At 42.9% G+C, this 11643-nt stretch overlaps 2 protein-coding genes across 4 annotated transcripts; both read left to right on the plus strand.

Annotated features, from left to right (window-relative positions):
• The first annotated feature begins 87 nt into the window (after positions 1-87).
• On the plus strand, positions 88-5088 carry LOC106569940 (histone H3-like centromeric protein A). Of its 2 annotated transcripts, XM_082961169.1 has the most exons (6): positions 88-1302; positions 2310-2415; positions 3259-3426; positions 3593-3723; positions 4341-4415; positions 4645-5088. In XM_082961169.1, the coding sequence occupies exons 3-6, from the start codon at positions 3300-3302 to the stop codon at positions 4771-4773; spliced, it is 462 nt and encodes a 153-aa protein (XP_082817295.1). In that variant the 5' UTR covers positions 88-1302; positions 2310-2415; positions 3259-3299; the 3' UTR covers positions 4774-5088. The 2 variants fall into 2 exon arrangements, with proteins under 2 accessions (XP_082817295.1, XP_013997189.1); XM_014141714.3 differs by lacking the exon at positions 2310-2415.
• Positions 5089-5228: 140 nt separating this feature from the next.
• On the plus strand, positions 5229-10461 carry LOC106569937 (LIM/homeobox protein Awh). Of its 2 annotated transcripts, XM_014141711.3 has the most exons (7): positions 5229-5753; positions 6041-6173; positions 7045-7247; positions 7542-7650; positions 8658-8787; positions 8865-9079; positions 9265-10461. In XM_014141711.3, exons 2-7 carry the CDS (start codon positions 6048-6050, stop codon positions 9634-9636), a joined length of 1155 nt encoding a protein of 384 aa, XP_013997186.1. In that variant the 5' UTR covers positions 5229-5753; positions 6041-6047; the 3' UTR covers positions 9637-10461. The 2 variants fall into 2 exon arrangements, with proteins under 2 accessions (XP_013997186.1, XP_013997185.1); XM_014141710.3 differs by having other exon boundaries at positions 5229-6173.
• Positions 10462-11643: the final 1182 nt, after the last annotated feature.

Below are 11643 nucleotides of genomic sequence, written 5' to 3' on the forward strand. Positions count from 1 at the left end.
GTAACTATTGTGGCTAGTCAGATTAATGTAATAGTTTGATTAAAACGTTCACATGCTTTGCAAGAAGAACGATTTGGTCACATTTGAAATCAGGCTAGCTGACGGAACTCTGATAAATGTGAAAAAATTGCCAATCAAAATAAACGTTCAACCATGTTTTTCTACCATGTTATTTTTGGGAAGAATATTTGATTCTGAGTTCGGACATAAAGCTTTAATGTGAAAACTACTTCTAAACACCGATTTATGCAGAGGAGTATTTAAAAAAATAAATAATAATGTATTCTTTTTTTAGTTTTTGCCCAATCTGATTGGGTGGGCCTGGCAGTGCCTGGCTCCCCAGTGGGTCCACCCAGGCCCACCCATGCCTTCGCCCCTGCTTAGAATTAGTTTTCACATATATCCTTTATATGTCCAAACTCAGAATCAAATATGCTTCCGAAAAATAAAGTGGTACAATGTTTATTTTGATTGGCGATTTTCTGCACTTATCAGAGTTCCATCAGGTAGCCTGATTTCAGATGTGTCCATGCAAACAGGATTATTAGGGAAATCGTTCTTCTTGCAAAGCATGTAAACGTTTTCATCAAACTATTATATTAATCTGACTATCCACAATAATCACATTATTGTGTGCATGTAACCGCACTCACTGTGATAACCCCCACCCCAAAACCATACACACATCTGAATCTAATAATTGGAATATTTCTGTCTATAATTTGTATTAGTAGAGTTATTACATATTACTGCTAGATATGCTGTTACTACTGTTATTTGAACCCGATTTATGCATGATCTGGCAATGTGCACCGGAAGCACCGTATGGAGGGTGTGACACGCATTTGCGGAGCCTCGGGAGGCTTGCATAGGCCAAATCAAGCTCCATACCACATCGTCATTGCTTCCCCAAAAAAACGTTTACAATGCAGAGGGCTCTGTATAGCTCCGCATTGACATAATTGGTTGATGGCTCTGCGCTGCTGAGCGAAGCTCTGACTTCTGCAGAGGCCCGGGTCGCAGTAAATGCTGTATGTCCAAAACAGACAGCAGCGTGACCATACATTCGTTTACCTCATGGAAAAGCAGATGCTCGATATGACGGATGGTTACATGTCCACAAACTCTAACACCACCCATTGGTGTAACGGTAAACAGGGCGTTTTTACAAGCCCATCATGAATCTCATTGGCTCTGCAAAGAGAAGGACACAACGAGCGTCGTTTGAATTTTGAGCTTGTCCTTGGGTCACGGAAAATATGAGTGTCAAAAAGTTCTTCACATAATATTTTGTATCGGCTGGTAAGTGTGTAATTTTTGCATGTTCTAAAGTTATGCTAGCTCTGCATTGTTTGCTATGTTAGATATGGCATGCTTGCTCAATATAACGTGAGCTACCTAATTGGGTAAGTTAGATGCCCAACGCTCTCTGAAGAACTATCGCTAGCTTTCTTTGCTCAAATGAACTTGTCAGTTAGCTAGCTAACTTTTGTTATTCTTGATTTGCCAAGATCTTTGCTTTCATACCGATGCCCGTTTACAAGTTAGCTTGTTGTGTGGCCAGTTCGCTAGCTATCTTTTATATTGTTTCCAGTTTGCCCCCGGCAAAAACAACATTCATTCAAAGATAGTATGTGTCACTGAGGGGGTTCGATTAATCTGGCCTATGGGTACACCGGAGTATAGCCGGTCACGTTATCGAGAGAAAAGTGGGGGGAGAGGCTTGCCGTCTCAAATAGAACATCAATCTGCGCCTCTGTCATTTTGTCAACAAGGCAGCATGGTGCATCGTCCAGACACCTCCATCTTTGTGTATTTTTGTGTGCGCAATTTTAGCATTTGTAAGAATTTCCTGCTATTCTCAGAATTTCTCCATGGCTAATGCTGTGTTCTTTTGCTCCAAATTGAATAAATAAAATCAATACTGTTAATTGCATTGGTTTTGGAATGTAATTCCCTTGAACGTTTGGCTTTTATTTTGGTGATTGTTGTCAAAGATTATAGTATTTAAAAAAAAAAGTTGTATTATCTTTTCTACATACACTGAACAAAAATATAAACATGTAAAGTGTTGGTCCCAAGTTTCATGACCTAAAATAAAATCTAACTTTCCATATGCACAAAAAGCTTATTTTTCTCAAATTTAAAGGCCACTTTAAAATGTGCAGTTTTCTAACACAATGTCACAGATGTTTCAAGTTGAGGGAGTGCGCAATTGTCGTGCTGACTGCAGGAATGTCCATCAGAGCTGTTACCAGATCATTTAATGTTAATTTATCAACCATAAACTGCCGCCAACGTCGTTTTAGAGAATTTGGCAACGCGTCCAACTGGTCTCACAACCGCAGACCAAGTGCAACCACGCCAGCCCAGGACTTCCACATCCGGCTTCTTTACCTGCGGGATCATCTGAGGGTGAGGGGGTGCTGAGTATTGACTGTAATAAAGCCCTTTTGACGGGAAAACGCATTCTGATTGGTTGGGCCTGGCTAATTAATTTATTTAAATTAATTGATTTCTGTAACTCAGTAAAATCTTTGAAATTGTTGCATTTATATTTTTGTTCCAAATGCTTTATATTTGGTTTTAGTTGTTTTAAGTTTACACTGAAAGTGTTTTTCCATCCCAAAAACTATTTTTTTTATTGGGAAGACAGATAGAAAACCTTCATCAAATCAATCACTTTTTGCATGTGAAATCCTACTCATTACTACAAGTGCTTACTTATGGAACTTTTAGTTTTGCGCTGACTTCACCTCAGCAGAGCGGGGCACCTGGCTCACTTCAAATCGAATGCAATCAACTTTCAGCCAGTGCAAAACACACCTACACTTGCGCCCGCCCGAGATGAATTGAAACCCCTCACTCATTCCATGGAGGGCCGAGTGTCTGCAGGTTTTCACTCCTCCCTTGTACCTGATTAATTAATGTAATATCATGAATTAGTTAGGAACTCCCCGCACCTGGTTGTCTAGGTCTTAATTGGATACAATTTTGAAAGGAAATAACAAAAACCAGCAGACACTCAGGCCCTCCATGGAATGAGTTTGACGCCCTTGTCATAAAGGGAAATGATGCCTTTTATTTTTTTATCCAGTTTGAGTCCAACCCTTTTACCAACCCTTTTTACTTATTGGCTAACAGGTCAGGTGTGTGATGATGACATGCAAGATTAATGATGAAGTCCAAGAACTTATATGGTCAATACTGGATCAAGTCACTAAATGCATCTTTTCTCCATATTCTCTTTGCCATCAGGCGTGTGGCTTTAACGCAGTGTTGTGAACTAGTATTGGAGGATGCCTCGTCGCGATCCTGACAGCTCTTCTGCAAGCCGGCGCAAGGGTGCAACACCCAAGCGTCGGCCTCCAGCCCCAACCGCGCCTGCTTCAACATCACCGGCAGCACGGCTGAGCGGACCATCAGGTGAGGAAGATGGGGAGGAGGGGAAATGTGGGTTGACTCATGCCTTCTCAATCCTGACACTGAAGCAAACTTTTTGTTTAGCTATGTATGTGACCACTAGTTGAAAGTGTTATAATAATAATAAAAAGGTTCTCATTGTTTTTAAAGATGATTTGGATCTCTCTAGCCCCTGCAGGTCCAGCTCCCTCCCTGAAAAATAAGAGGAGGTTTCGCCCTGGCACCCGAGCTCTGATGGAAATTCGAAAGTACCAGAAGAGCACTGACTTGCTTTTGCGCAAGGGACCGTTTGCGCGCCTGGTACAATACCACTGGCTTTGTCGCCTCACTGTCTTGCCTCGTAGAGGTTGATTAGCACATGGCTCCTGTGGACCGATTTACAACCACCATTTTGTCTATAGGCACCTTACATTCTTAGATGGATGCTGCCACTCTAACAATACATTACTTGTTGTTGATGATACATAGTTAATCCTGTAAAGCACTGTGAACTCTGCTGTGTATGTGGGTAAACCTGTCTCTCCAGGATTTTGCGATTCCATATTTCTTTGCAAAATCGACAATTCCCCACATATTATGCGAGAGCTTGCATATTTGACCTATCACGGCACTATTACTGCATACAATAGTCAAATAATCTCAACATTATCACATAAAAATGACCAATCACGCACTTCAAAATGGGTCTTGCTATTTAGACTAATGAAGCCACACGTCAGCGTTTTTCCATATAAATAAATAAAATGCTGCAAAATCCTGGAGGAACTGGTGGTGTCTTAGTTTGGAATAAATAAAAGAAAGATTAACTAAAATACTTGTTTTTACACTTAAAGTTACTACCCCGAGTAAATATTTCCTATTAGTGATTATTTATCTTCAGTGAATTTCAAGGTTGTTTACTCAGGTTGTCTACTTAGGTTCGGGAGGTGTGCCAGACGTATAGCAGGGACTTCATGAGATGGCAGGTGTATGCTCTTCTGGCATTGCAGGAGGTAGTTTGGTTCCCACTCCTGTGCTTATTTGAAGAACTGTTATATCAATACTCTAAACCTTTATCTTACAGTTTTAAAATGTTTGATTATAATAACATCATAGTACACTTATTTTGAAAAAAGTTTTATTTACATATCTGCAATAAAAATAAAATCGTATCCCTATTAACTGTTGTCAATATGAACGTTTCCGGGTCATCAATTTTTGACACCATTCTTTCTCTTCCAGGCTGCAGAGGCTTTCCTCGTTTTACTGTTTTCCGACGCTTACCTGTGTACCATCCACGCCAAGCGTGTAACGCTATTCCCCCGTGACATTCAGCTTGCCCGGCGAATTCGAGGAGTGGATAATCTCTGAGAACACTCACATGAGCCATTGAGGAGCGAGCAGTGTGGCTTGGGGTGGGCCTGTTATAGCCTATTTTTATAACCTCAGTATATTCTATAACAAAATTCTCACCCAGGCAAGGACTGTTGACCAATGTTTTGATTTTAGAAAAAAGTATTTTTATACATTGAAGGAAAAACACTGTTGGGTATACTGCTTTAGTTCATCTGTGTTTTGGTCCTCATACCACCTAAGACAAGTTAGTATAGTGGTCAAATATGAGATTTACTGTAAATAATGTTTTAATGTTGGATTTCAATAAATGTTTTTATTCGGTAGGAAAAACTATTAGAAATGCCTCACATTTGTCTACCTGTTCCCATACAGCTATTGTAGGATTACAGATCCATACTTAGAACCTGGAAATTCATGTTATATTTCATGCCCAAATTTAACATGCATCTGTGGTGTTTGTGTGCATGTGGTTTTATCCACCGCCTTTGTCTCATTGTATTTTCAGCCTATGGTGTGGTGTTCCCAGATGCCCCTTTTGGCTCTCTTTTCTTTTTTTTTTTTTTCTTTTTTTTAATTGGTCTCTTGGGACAGCTTTCTGCTGCCTCATGGCCCCTGATCTACCTGCTTTCCCAGCAGGCAGCGCAGCCAATCCGATCTTCTCACACCTGCCTGAAACAGCTCCTGATGGTCCTGTTTACAGGTGTGCTGAGGCTTCACTTGGGACCGAGAAACACACCAGGCAACATTTAGGGAGTTAGATGTTTAAAGTTAACGGCACACCAGTTGAACGACTACAGAGGAGCGGGAACACTGTTTTAGCGTATTATCACAATAATGGTGTGGACATGAGGATTTTTGGAGTCAAAGAGAAGGGGTTGGACAGAGAATAGTACGGTTCATTCAAGTGCCATAATGCACATTAAGTTGTCCTTTTAAAGGGGATATTGTTCAGGGATCCAGAAGAAGTGCATTCTTTCAGGACATCAACACGTCAGGTAAGATCATTTTATGCTCATGGGTCTAGTCAAGCCAATTCATTGAATAGTTATGTTAAAGAGAAATGTATTTGTTTGCCAAGATAATCTAAATCAGTTCTAATTCCACATTGTCTACTTGCATGTATTGTACATGTTTGTAAAAGGTGCATTTTAGGATTGGAGATGGAAGTATCAACTGCAAGGATAGTGTTAGAAATAAACATAATGAAGTCGTGTAATGAATCAGCAAGAACTTAATGTTATTTGATGTGATCCATATCCCTCATTTTCCCCTCTGTCACAAGGGCAATCATGATGTCACCAGAGGACAGCAGCACCATGGAGGGCTTATTGTATGGCAGCCTCCATGGTGACGAGGGGGAGGAGTCAGTGAACCAGGGGAGCAGACGATTAGGAGAGGATAATTCAACAGCCAGTGTAAGCCCCAGCTAGCCTGAACCAAGGATAGATATGAACTATGCTTGTCTGTAGCCTGGTCCCAGACTGTTCTGACGTCCATACATACTTGTTATGACAACAATAGAGGATTTGGCGAAAACCCATACAGTACTGTATATGTGGACTATAATAATAGCATATGCCCCATATTTTTGTTGTTAACATTCCTAAACAGGCATTGTATCTGTAAAACAAATAATAATAATATGGAATTGGATAAATTCTTGACTAAGTATCTTCACATTTTGATAGTATTTTTTACAATGTAGTCCTGTGAGAACAGTCTCAATGCATGTCCAAGGGCCCTACACTCCATTTATCTTCTATGGGTTTTTATGAATAGTTCATGACTTCCCATAAAGAGAAGCTTTGCTCCTTTTTTGCACCGCTCCAGTAGCGCATGTCTGAGAACTGTTCCCGGTATAAACTGGGTTCAACATAATGCACGTGCATGTGCACGCTTCGGCTAACAGGCTTCAGCTAACAGGCTTCAGTTTGTGCGTTAGACCAACCACAAAACCACTATGTACACAAAATAAGCAGGAAATCCATGACCTACATTCTGAGTTGTCTTGTTTGATGGAGGTAATGGCGATTGCAGGGAAACCAGGAAATGTGGCTCTATTTTTATACACAGTGGTGGCCTCCACGATCCCCTAAAATGTCTCTTCGTGACCCTGTTAAATTATCTAGCGTTAATGATTGATCTGACATGAGTCCGTTTACACCTCTCCAGTCATGTCAAATCAGTGATTACCTCAAGTAACGGAGGAAGGAGGGATGCATTTGTAAAGTATTACAACGGAGCCCTTGTGACCTGGAATGACCTTTTTCTATTCTTGCTTTGCAGTCTCCAGCTACAGGCTTAGTAGAGGAGCCGTTGGTGTGTGCCGGCTGCGAGGGACGTGTTTGCGACCGCTTTGTCCTATTGGCTGCAGGGCGGGCGTGGCATGAGGCATGTCTCCGCTGTAGCCAATGCCAGTGTGAGCTCCAGACGCACCTCACACTCTTCTGCCGTGACGGCAGCATCTACTGTCAGCAGGACTACTGCAGGTGACTACAGTCTTCACCCACTTTAGACACTTATGTTCTGGTTGCTTTGATTCTGCCTCTACCTACTTATCTGCACCAGACTACTCATTTGGTTGTTTTGGTCCCATCTTCATTTTCTTGTACGGTAATACTCTGTAGGCTACTGACGACAGTCTTCTATTTGTACACTTTTCTCTTCTGTCTAAGAGGATTTCCTTTAGTGGAACATGTTAATGTTGTAAAAGACATGCTCAGTCCTCATATTGTTCAAGAATGATGAGTGCTAACAGAGATCTTATTTCTCTAACTGGCCAGGTTATTCAGTGTGGGACGATGTGCCCGCTGCTCCCAGCCAATCCCGTCGTCAGCAATGGTCATGAGGTCTGGTGATCTGACCTTTCACCCTGAATGCTTTTCCTGCCAGGTTAGCTATTTTGGATCTATAATTAGCACTTACAGTACCTGTCCAATTCTACTTTGACCACTAGCCCCTACCCTACCTCCTAGACACTTCTGTATAACTTTTTCAGCTCAAGGCCCAAATGAGAAATTTGCATCCTCCAATGACCCAAATTAAGAAGAAATGGTGTGAGATTTTGGATGTCTTTTCATAACTCGCGATCCACCTCTCACATGCCGACCCATAGTTTAAGAAATCCTGCCTCTCGAGTGGTGCAGTGGTCTATAAGGCACTGCATCGCAAGGCTAGCTGCGCCACCTAGAGATCCTGGTTTGAGTCCAGGCTCTGTCACAGCTCGACTGCGACCGGGAGACCCATGGGGCGGCGCACAATTGGCCCAGCATCGTCCGGGTTAGGGGAGGGTTTGGCCGGCAGGGATGTTCTTGTCCCATCGCGCACTAGCGACTCCTATGGCGGGCCAGGCGCAATGCACGCTGACACGGTTGCCAGGTGTATGGCGTTTCCTCCGATGCATTGGTGCGGCTGGCTTCCGGGTTAAGCGGGCATTGTCAAGAAGCAGTGTGGCTTGGCTGGGTTGTGTTTTCTGAGGACGCATAGCTCTCGACCTTCGCCTCTCCCGAGTCCGTACGGGAGTTGCAGCGACGAGACAAGACAGTAACTACCAATTGGATACCACGAAATTGGGGAGAAAAAGGGGTGAAAATAAAGAAACCCTGCCCTAGCCTTTCCGAGTATAAAGTGGAGCAATTACCCCCACCGTAAGCTAGGGGGGAGAATTCTTGTTTATTACTGAAACCTGTGGTAATGGTGATGTGAAATGCATAAAATCAAATAATTCTGTATTAGTCAACCTGGGTACACTTTCACTTTTAAAAGCTCTGACGAAGGCCAAGAGGCCCAAATGTAAGCTTGAATACACTTTAATAGGAACATAATAGGAGGCTATTGAAGTCACTCTCTCCAGGCACTGTTTTTAATTACATCAATGGTGGTAATTCTATATTTCATAGGAGTGTGATGTCACCTTGATGCCTGGAAACCTATACAGTCAACAGGGGCAGAGCCTGTACTGTCAATCACATTACCATGATGACTGCAGTGCTCCACCCTCTCACAAGCTCCACCTCAAGCAGAGAGAAGGTGAGTTATTCAAAGATGACAGATGGTATTCACGTTTACAAATGGACAGTCTGCTATATCAACCTACCTTGATACAGGAGAAGGGGAGGAGTCTGTCAGCAGCCCTGAGCCACGACTGGAGGATGGCGTTACAGGTGGCCGGGCCCGCAGGCGGACTAAGCGAATAAGAACATGTTTCCGCAGCGAACAGTTGAGAGCCATGGAGTCCTATTTTGCCCTGAAACACAACCCTGATGGCAAGGATTGGAGCTGTCTGTCTCACAGGACCGGTCTGCCCAAGAGAGTGCTTCAGGTTTGAGACATAGAACATAGGATTTTAACTGTGAACAAATTTTGACAGGAGTAGATCCCCCAAAAAATCAGTACAGGATTATGCGGACAAACTGTCGCCAATGGACATTTAGGTCATGCTTAAAATTATTGTGATTTCTCATCTCTATCTCTCTCTTATACATTCACACACACACACACTCTCAGGTGTGGTTCCAGAATGCAAGGGCCAAGCTCAGGCGTTCCCTCTCAGCCGACGAGTCGCAGAGCAACTCACCCGCCCCCCAGAGGTTCGACACCATGGCTACAGCCTCCCCGTCCCTAGTGACCTCCTCCCACCAGTCACAGTCCTTCCAGACCAGCACCATCGACCAACTGGAGCTCTCTCTGCTCACCGCCCCTCTCAGTGACCCGCCCCAAAGCCCCGCCGACCAATCAGCAGGCTTTAAAGACTCGTTCTTCCTGGACTACAATTCCCAGGGTGCACCAAGGCTCTCCCCTTTGATGACCTATAATTTTGGGGAGTCTGGATTGGAGAGAGAAGGCGATTCTGACACGGTACTTCAACCATATTATTGACCATGTTTATATTATTCTGGTGAGCACTACGCTATTTAGTCTTCCAGGACAACAAGTTATGACAGAAGAAGCTGCAAGTATCTAACTATAGTTGACAAACAAATGGCCTACCAAATGTCAGAAATTATAATATGGCCTGCAGAAATGCATCTAAATTATGGGTGAAAGTAGCCTAAGCCAGTAGGCTATACAGTCCGGTACAGAGTATCAGCAAAACAAATTACTATGGAATTATGATGGATCGAACTGCACAGGTAGCCTATTTTTTTCAAGTGAGTTTGACAATCAGATAAAAACTTCACCCATGATATGCGAAACTGAGCTTGCGCAGACCGCGAAAAACAACAGTAAACGGGATTCGATGTTTACATGCTACAGTATCCCGTCCAAGATCAGCATGTCCCAGCGTTCTTATCCGGGTGTCTCATAACCGGGATATTGTAATCGGGATATGATGTTTATATGAGTCAACTCAAAAACAGAATACTTGAGTATCCTGAATAATAAGTGGATATTGGTGTGCATGTAAACGTGGTCAATGTTAGGCATGTTGACGGTTCAGCTCTGTGAACTGATAGAATTTTAGTTATAGTAATGTTATGGTAAATTATGCATTTTATGATTATTCCTTGCTCCACGGTTTGTCATGGCTGTTATGGTATCAATATGCGCAAGTAGTTTAGAGATGTATAGATGCTTGTGTTTGTTATGATATTGTACACACTGAGTGCCAGGGAATGTGTGTAAGATCATGTATCTGAATCCCACCACAAATGACTACGAGCTCTTTGTACTTTAATAAATGGGCTGTATTAACTGATGGAAGTATAGGTTGTCTGTTTACTCATTGTCTAAAAGCATTTTTCAACAGATAAGATAATACAGTTCTTTAGCGATCAATCGGTCAAATCTGATAATTCATACCTTGCTAGATTATTTTTAACCCCATTATCTCCTCAATTTCGTGGTATCCAATTGGTAGTTAGTCTTGTCCCATCGCTGCAACTCCTGTACGGACTCAGGAGAGGCAAAGTTCGAGAGCCGTGCGTCCTCCGAAACCCAGCCAAGCCGCACTGCTTCTTGACACCATGCCCGCCTGACCCGGAAGCCAGCCGTACCAATGTGTCAAACCTAACGACGCCGGGCCAATTGTGCGCCGCCCCATGGGTCTCCCGGTCACGACCGGCTGCGACAGAGCCTGGACTCAAACCAGGATCTCAAGTGGCACAGCTAGCACTGCGATGCAATACCTTAGACCACTGCACCACTCGGGAGGCAGAGTTTCTTATCGCCACTCAGGAGGCACCCTGTATTGGTTTTAACAGACCAGGTAAAGGATGAATAGGAAGAGGTCCTGTGTGGCTCAGTTGTTAGAGCATAACACTTGCAATGCCAGGGTTGTGGGTTCGATTCCCAGGGGGGACCAGCACGTAAAATGTTGAAAATGTACGCACTCACAACTGTAAGTCACTCTGAATAAGTTTGTCTGCTAAACAACCAAAATGTAAAATGGCTACAATCTTCTTAAAATGTCAATTTACAAAGCACACACGACAGTCCTCTATGAAGATGACCGCTCTGTTTAGTAATTCCTTTAATCTATAGTGTGACCTCAATGGTTATATGATGTTTTTACTTGAATCGTTCAATTGAGAAAAGTGACTGATCCAGAGTATTTATGAATGTCTCTGATGATTGTCAGGAAACCGGACAATGGAATTCCTTCAGGTGTGTTTCCTCCCTGTGAGATGATCATAATGACTGAGACCTTGACAAGGTTTATTCGAAAGTCCTAAAGAATCACTTCACAATAATTGGACACTTTCGAATCCATCAGTTAAGTGAGACCAGAAGAATTTAGATGTTGCATTGCATGTGCGTCAAGGGCCCGATTAACCAATCGCGGACAGAGGACACGATGCTGTCAGCTGAAACTCTTTACATTTATGGGGGTATTTGAAGGGTCAAGGCAGAAACACATTCTACAAGGTAAGCCAATGGATCCAT

Source organism: Salmo salar, chromosome 14, assembly GCF_965601325.2.
Source record: "Salmo salar chromosome 14, fSalSal1, whole genome shotgun sequence".
Classification (NCBI taxonomy): domain Eukaryota; kingdom Metazoa; phylum Chordata; class Actinopteri; order Salmoniformes; family Salmonidae; genus Salmo; species Salmo salar.

Bases quoted from the DNA above. Each gene is read 5' to 3' on its own strand.
- LOC106569940 (XM_082961169.1), top strand. From the start codon at position 3,300: ATGCCTCGTCGCGATCCTGACAGCTCTTCTGCAAGCCGGCGCAAGGGT. The intron at 3,427-3,592 runs GTGAGGAAGATG...GGATCTCTCTAG, and splicing joins ACGGCTGAGCGGACCATCAG to CCCCTGCAGGTCCAGCTCCC. The intron at 4,416-4,644 runs GTAGTTTGGTTC...TTTCTCTTCCAG, and splicing joins CTCTTCTGGCATTGCAGGAG to GCTGCAGAGGCTTTCCTCGT.
- LOC106569937 (XM_014141710.3), top strand. From the start codon at position 6,048: ATGATGTCACCAGAGGACAGCAGCACCATGGAGGGCTTATTGTATGGC. The intron at 7,248-7,541 runs GTGACTACAGTC...CTAACTGGCCAG, and splicing joins TGTCAGCAGGACTACTGCAG to GTTATTCAGTGTGGGACGAT. The intron at 8,788-8,864 runs GTGAGTTATTCA...ACCTTGATACAG, and splicing joins CCACCTCAAGCAGAGAGAAG to GAGAAGGGGAGGAGTCTGTC.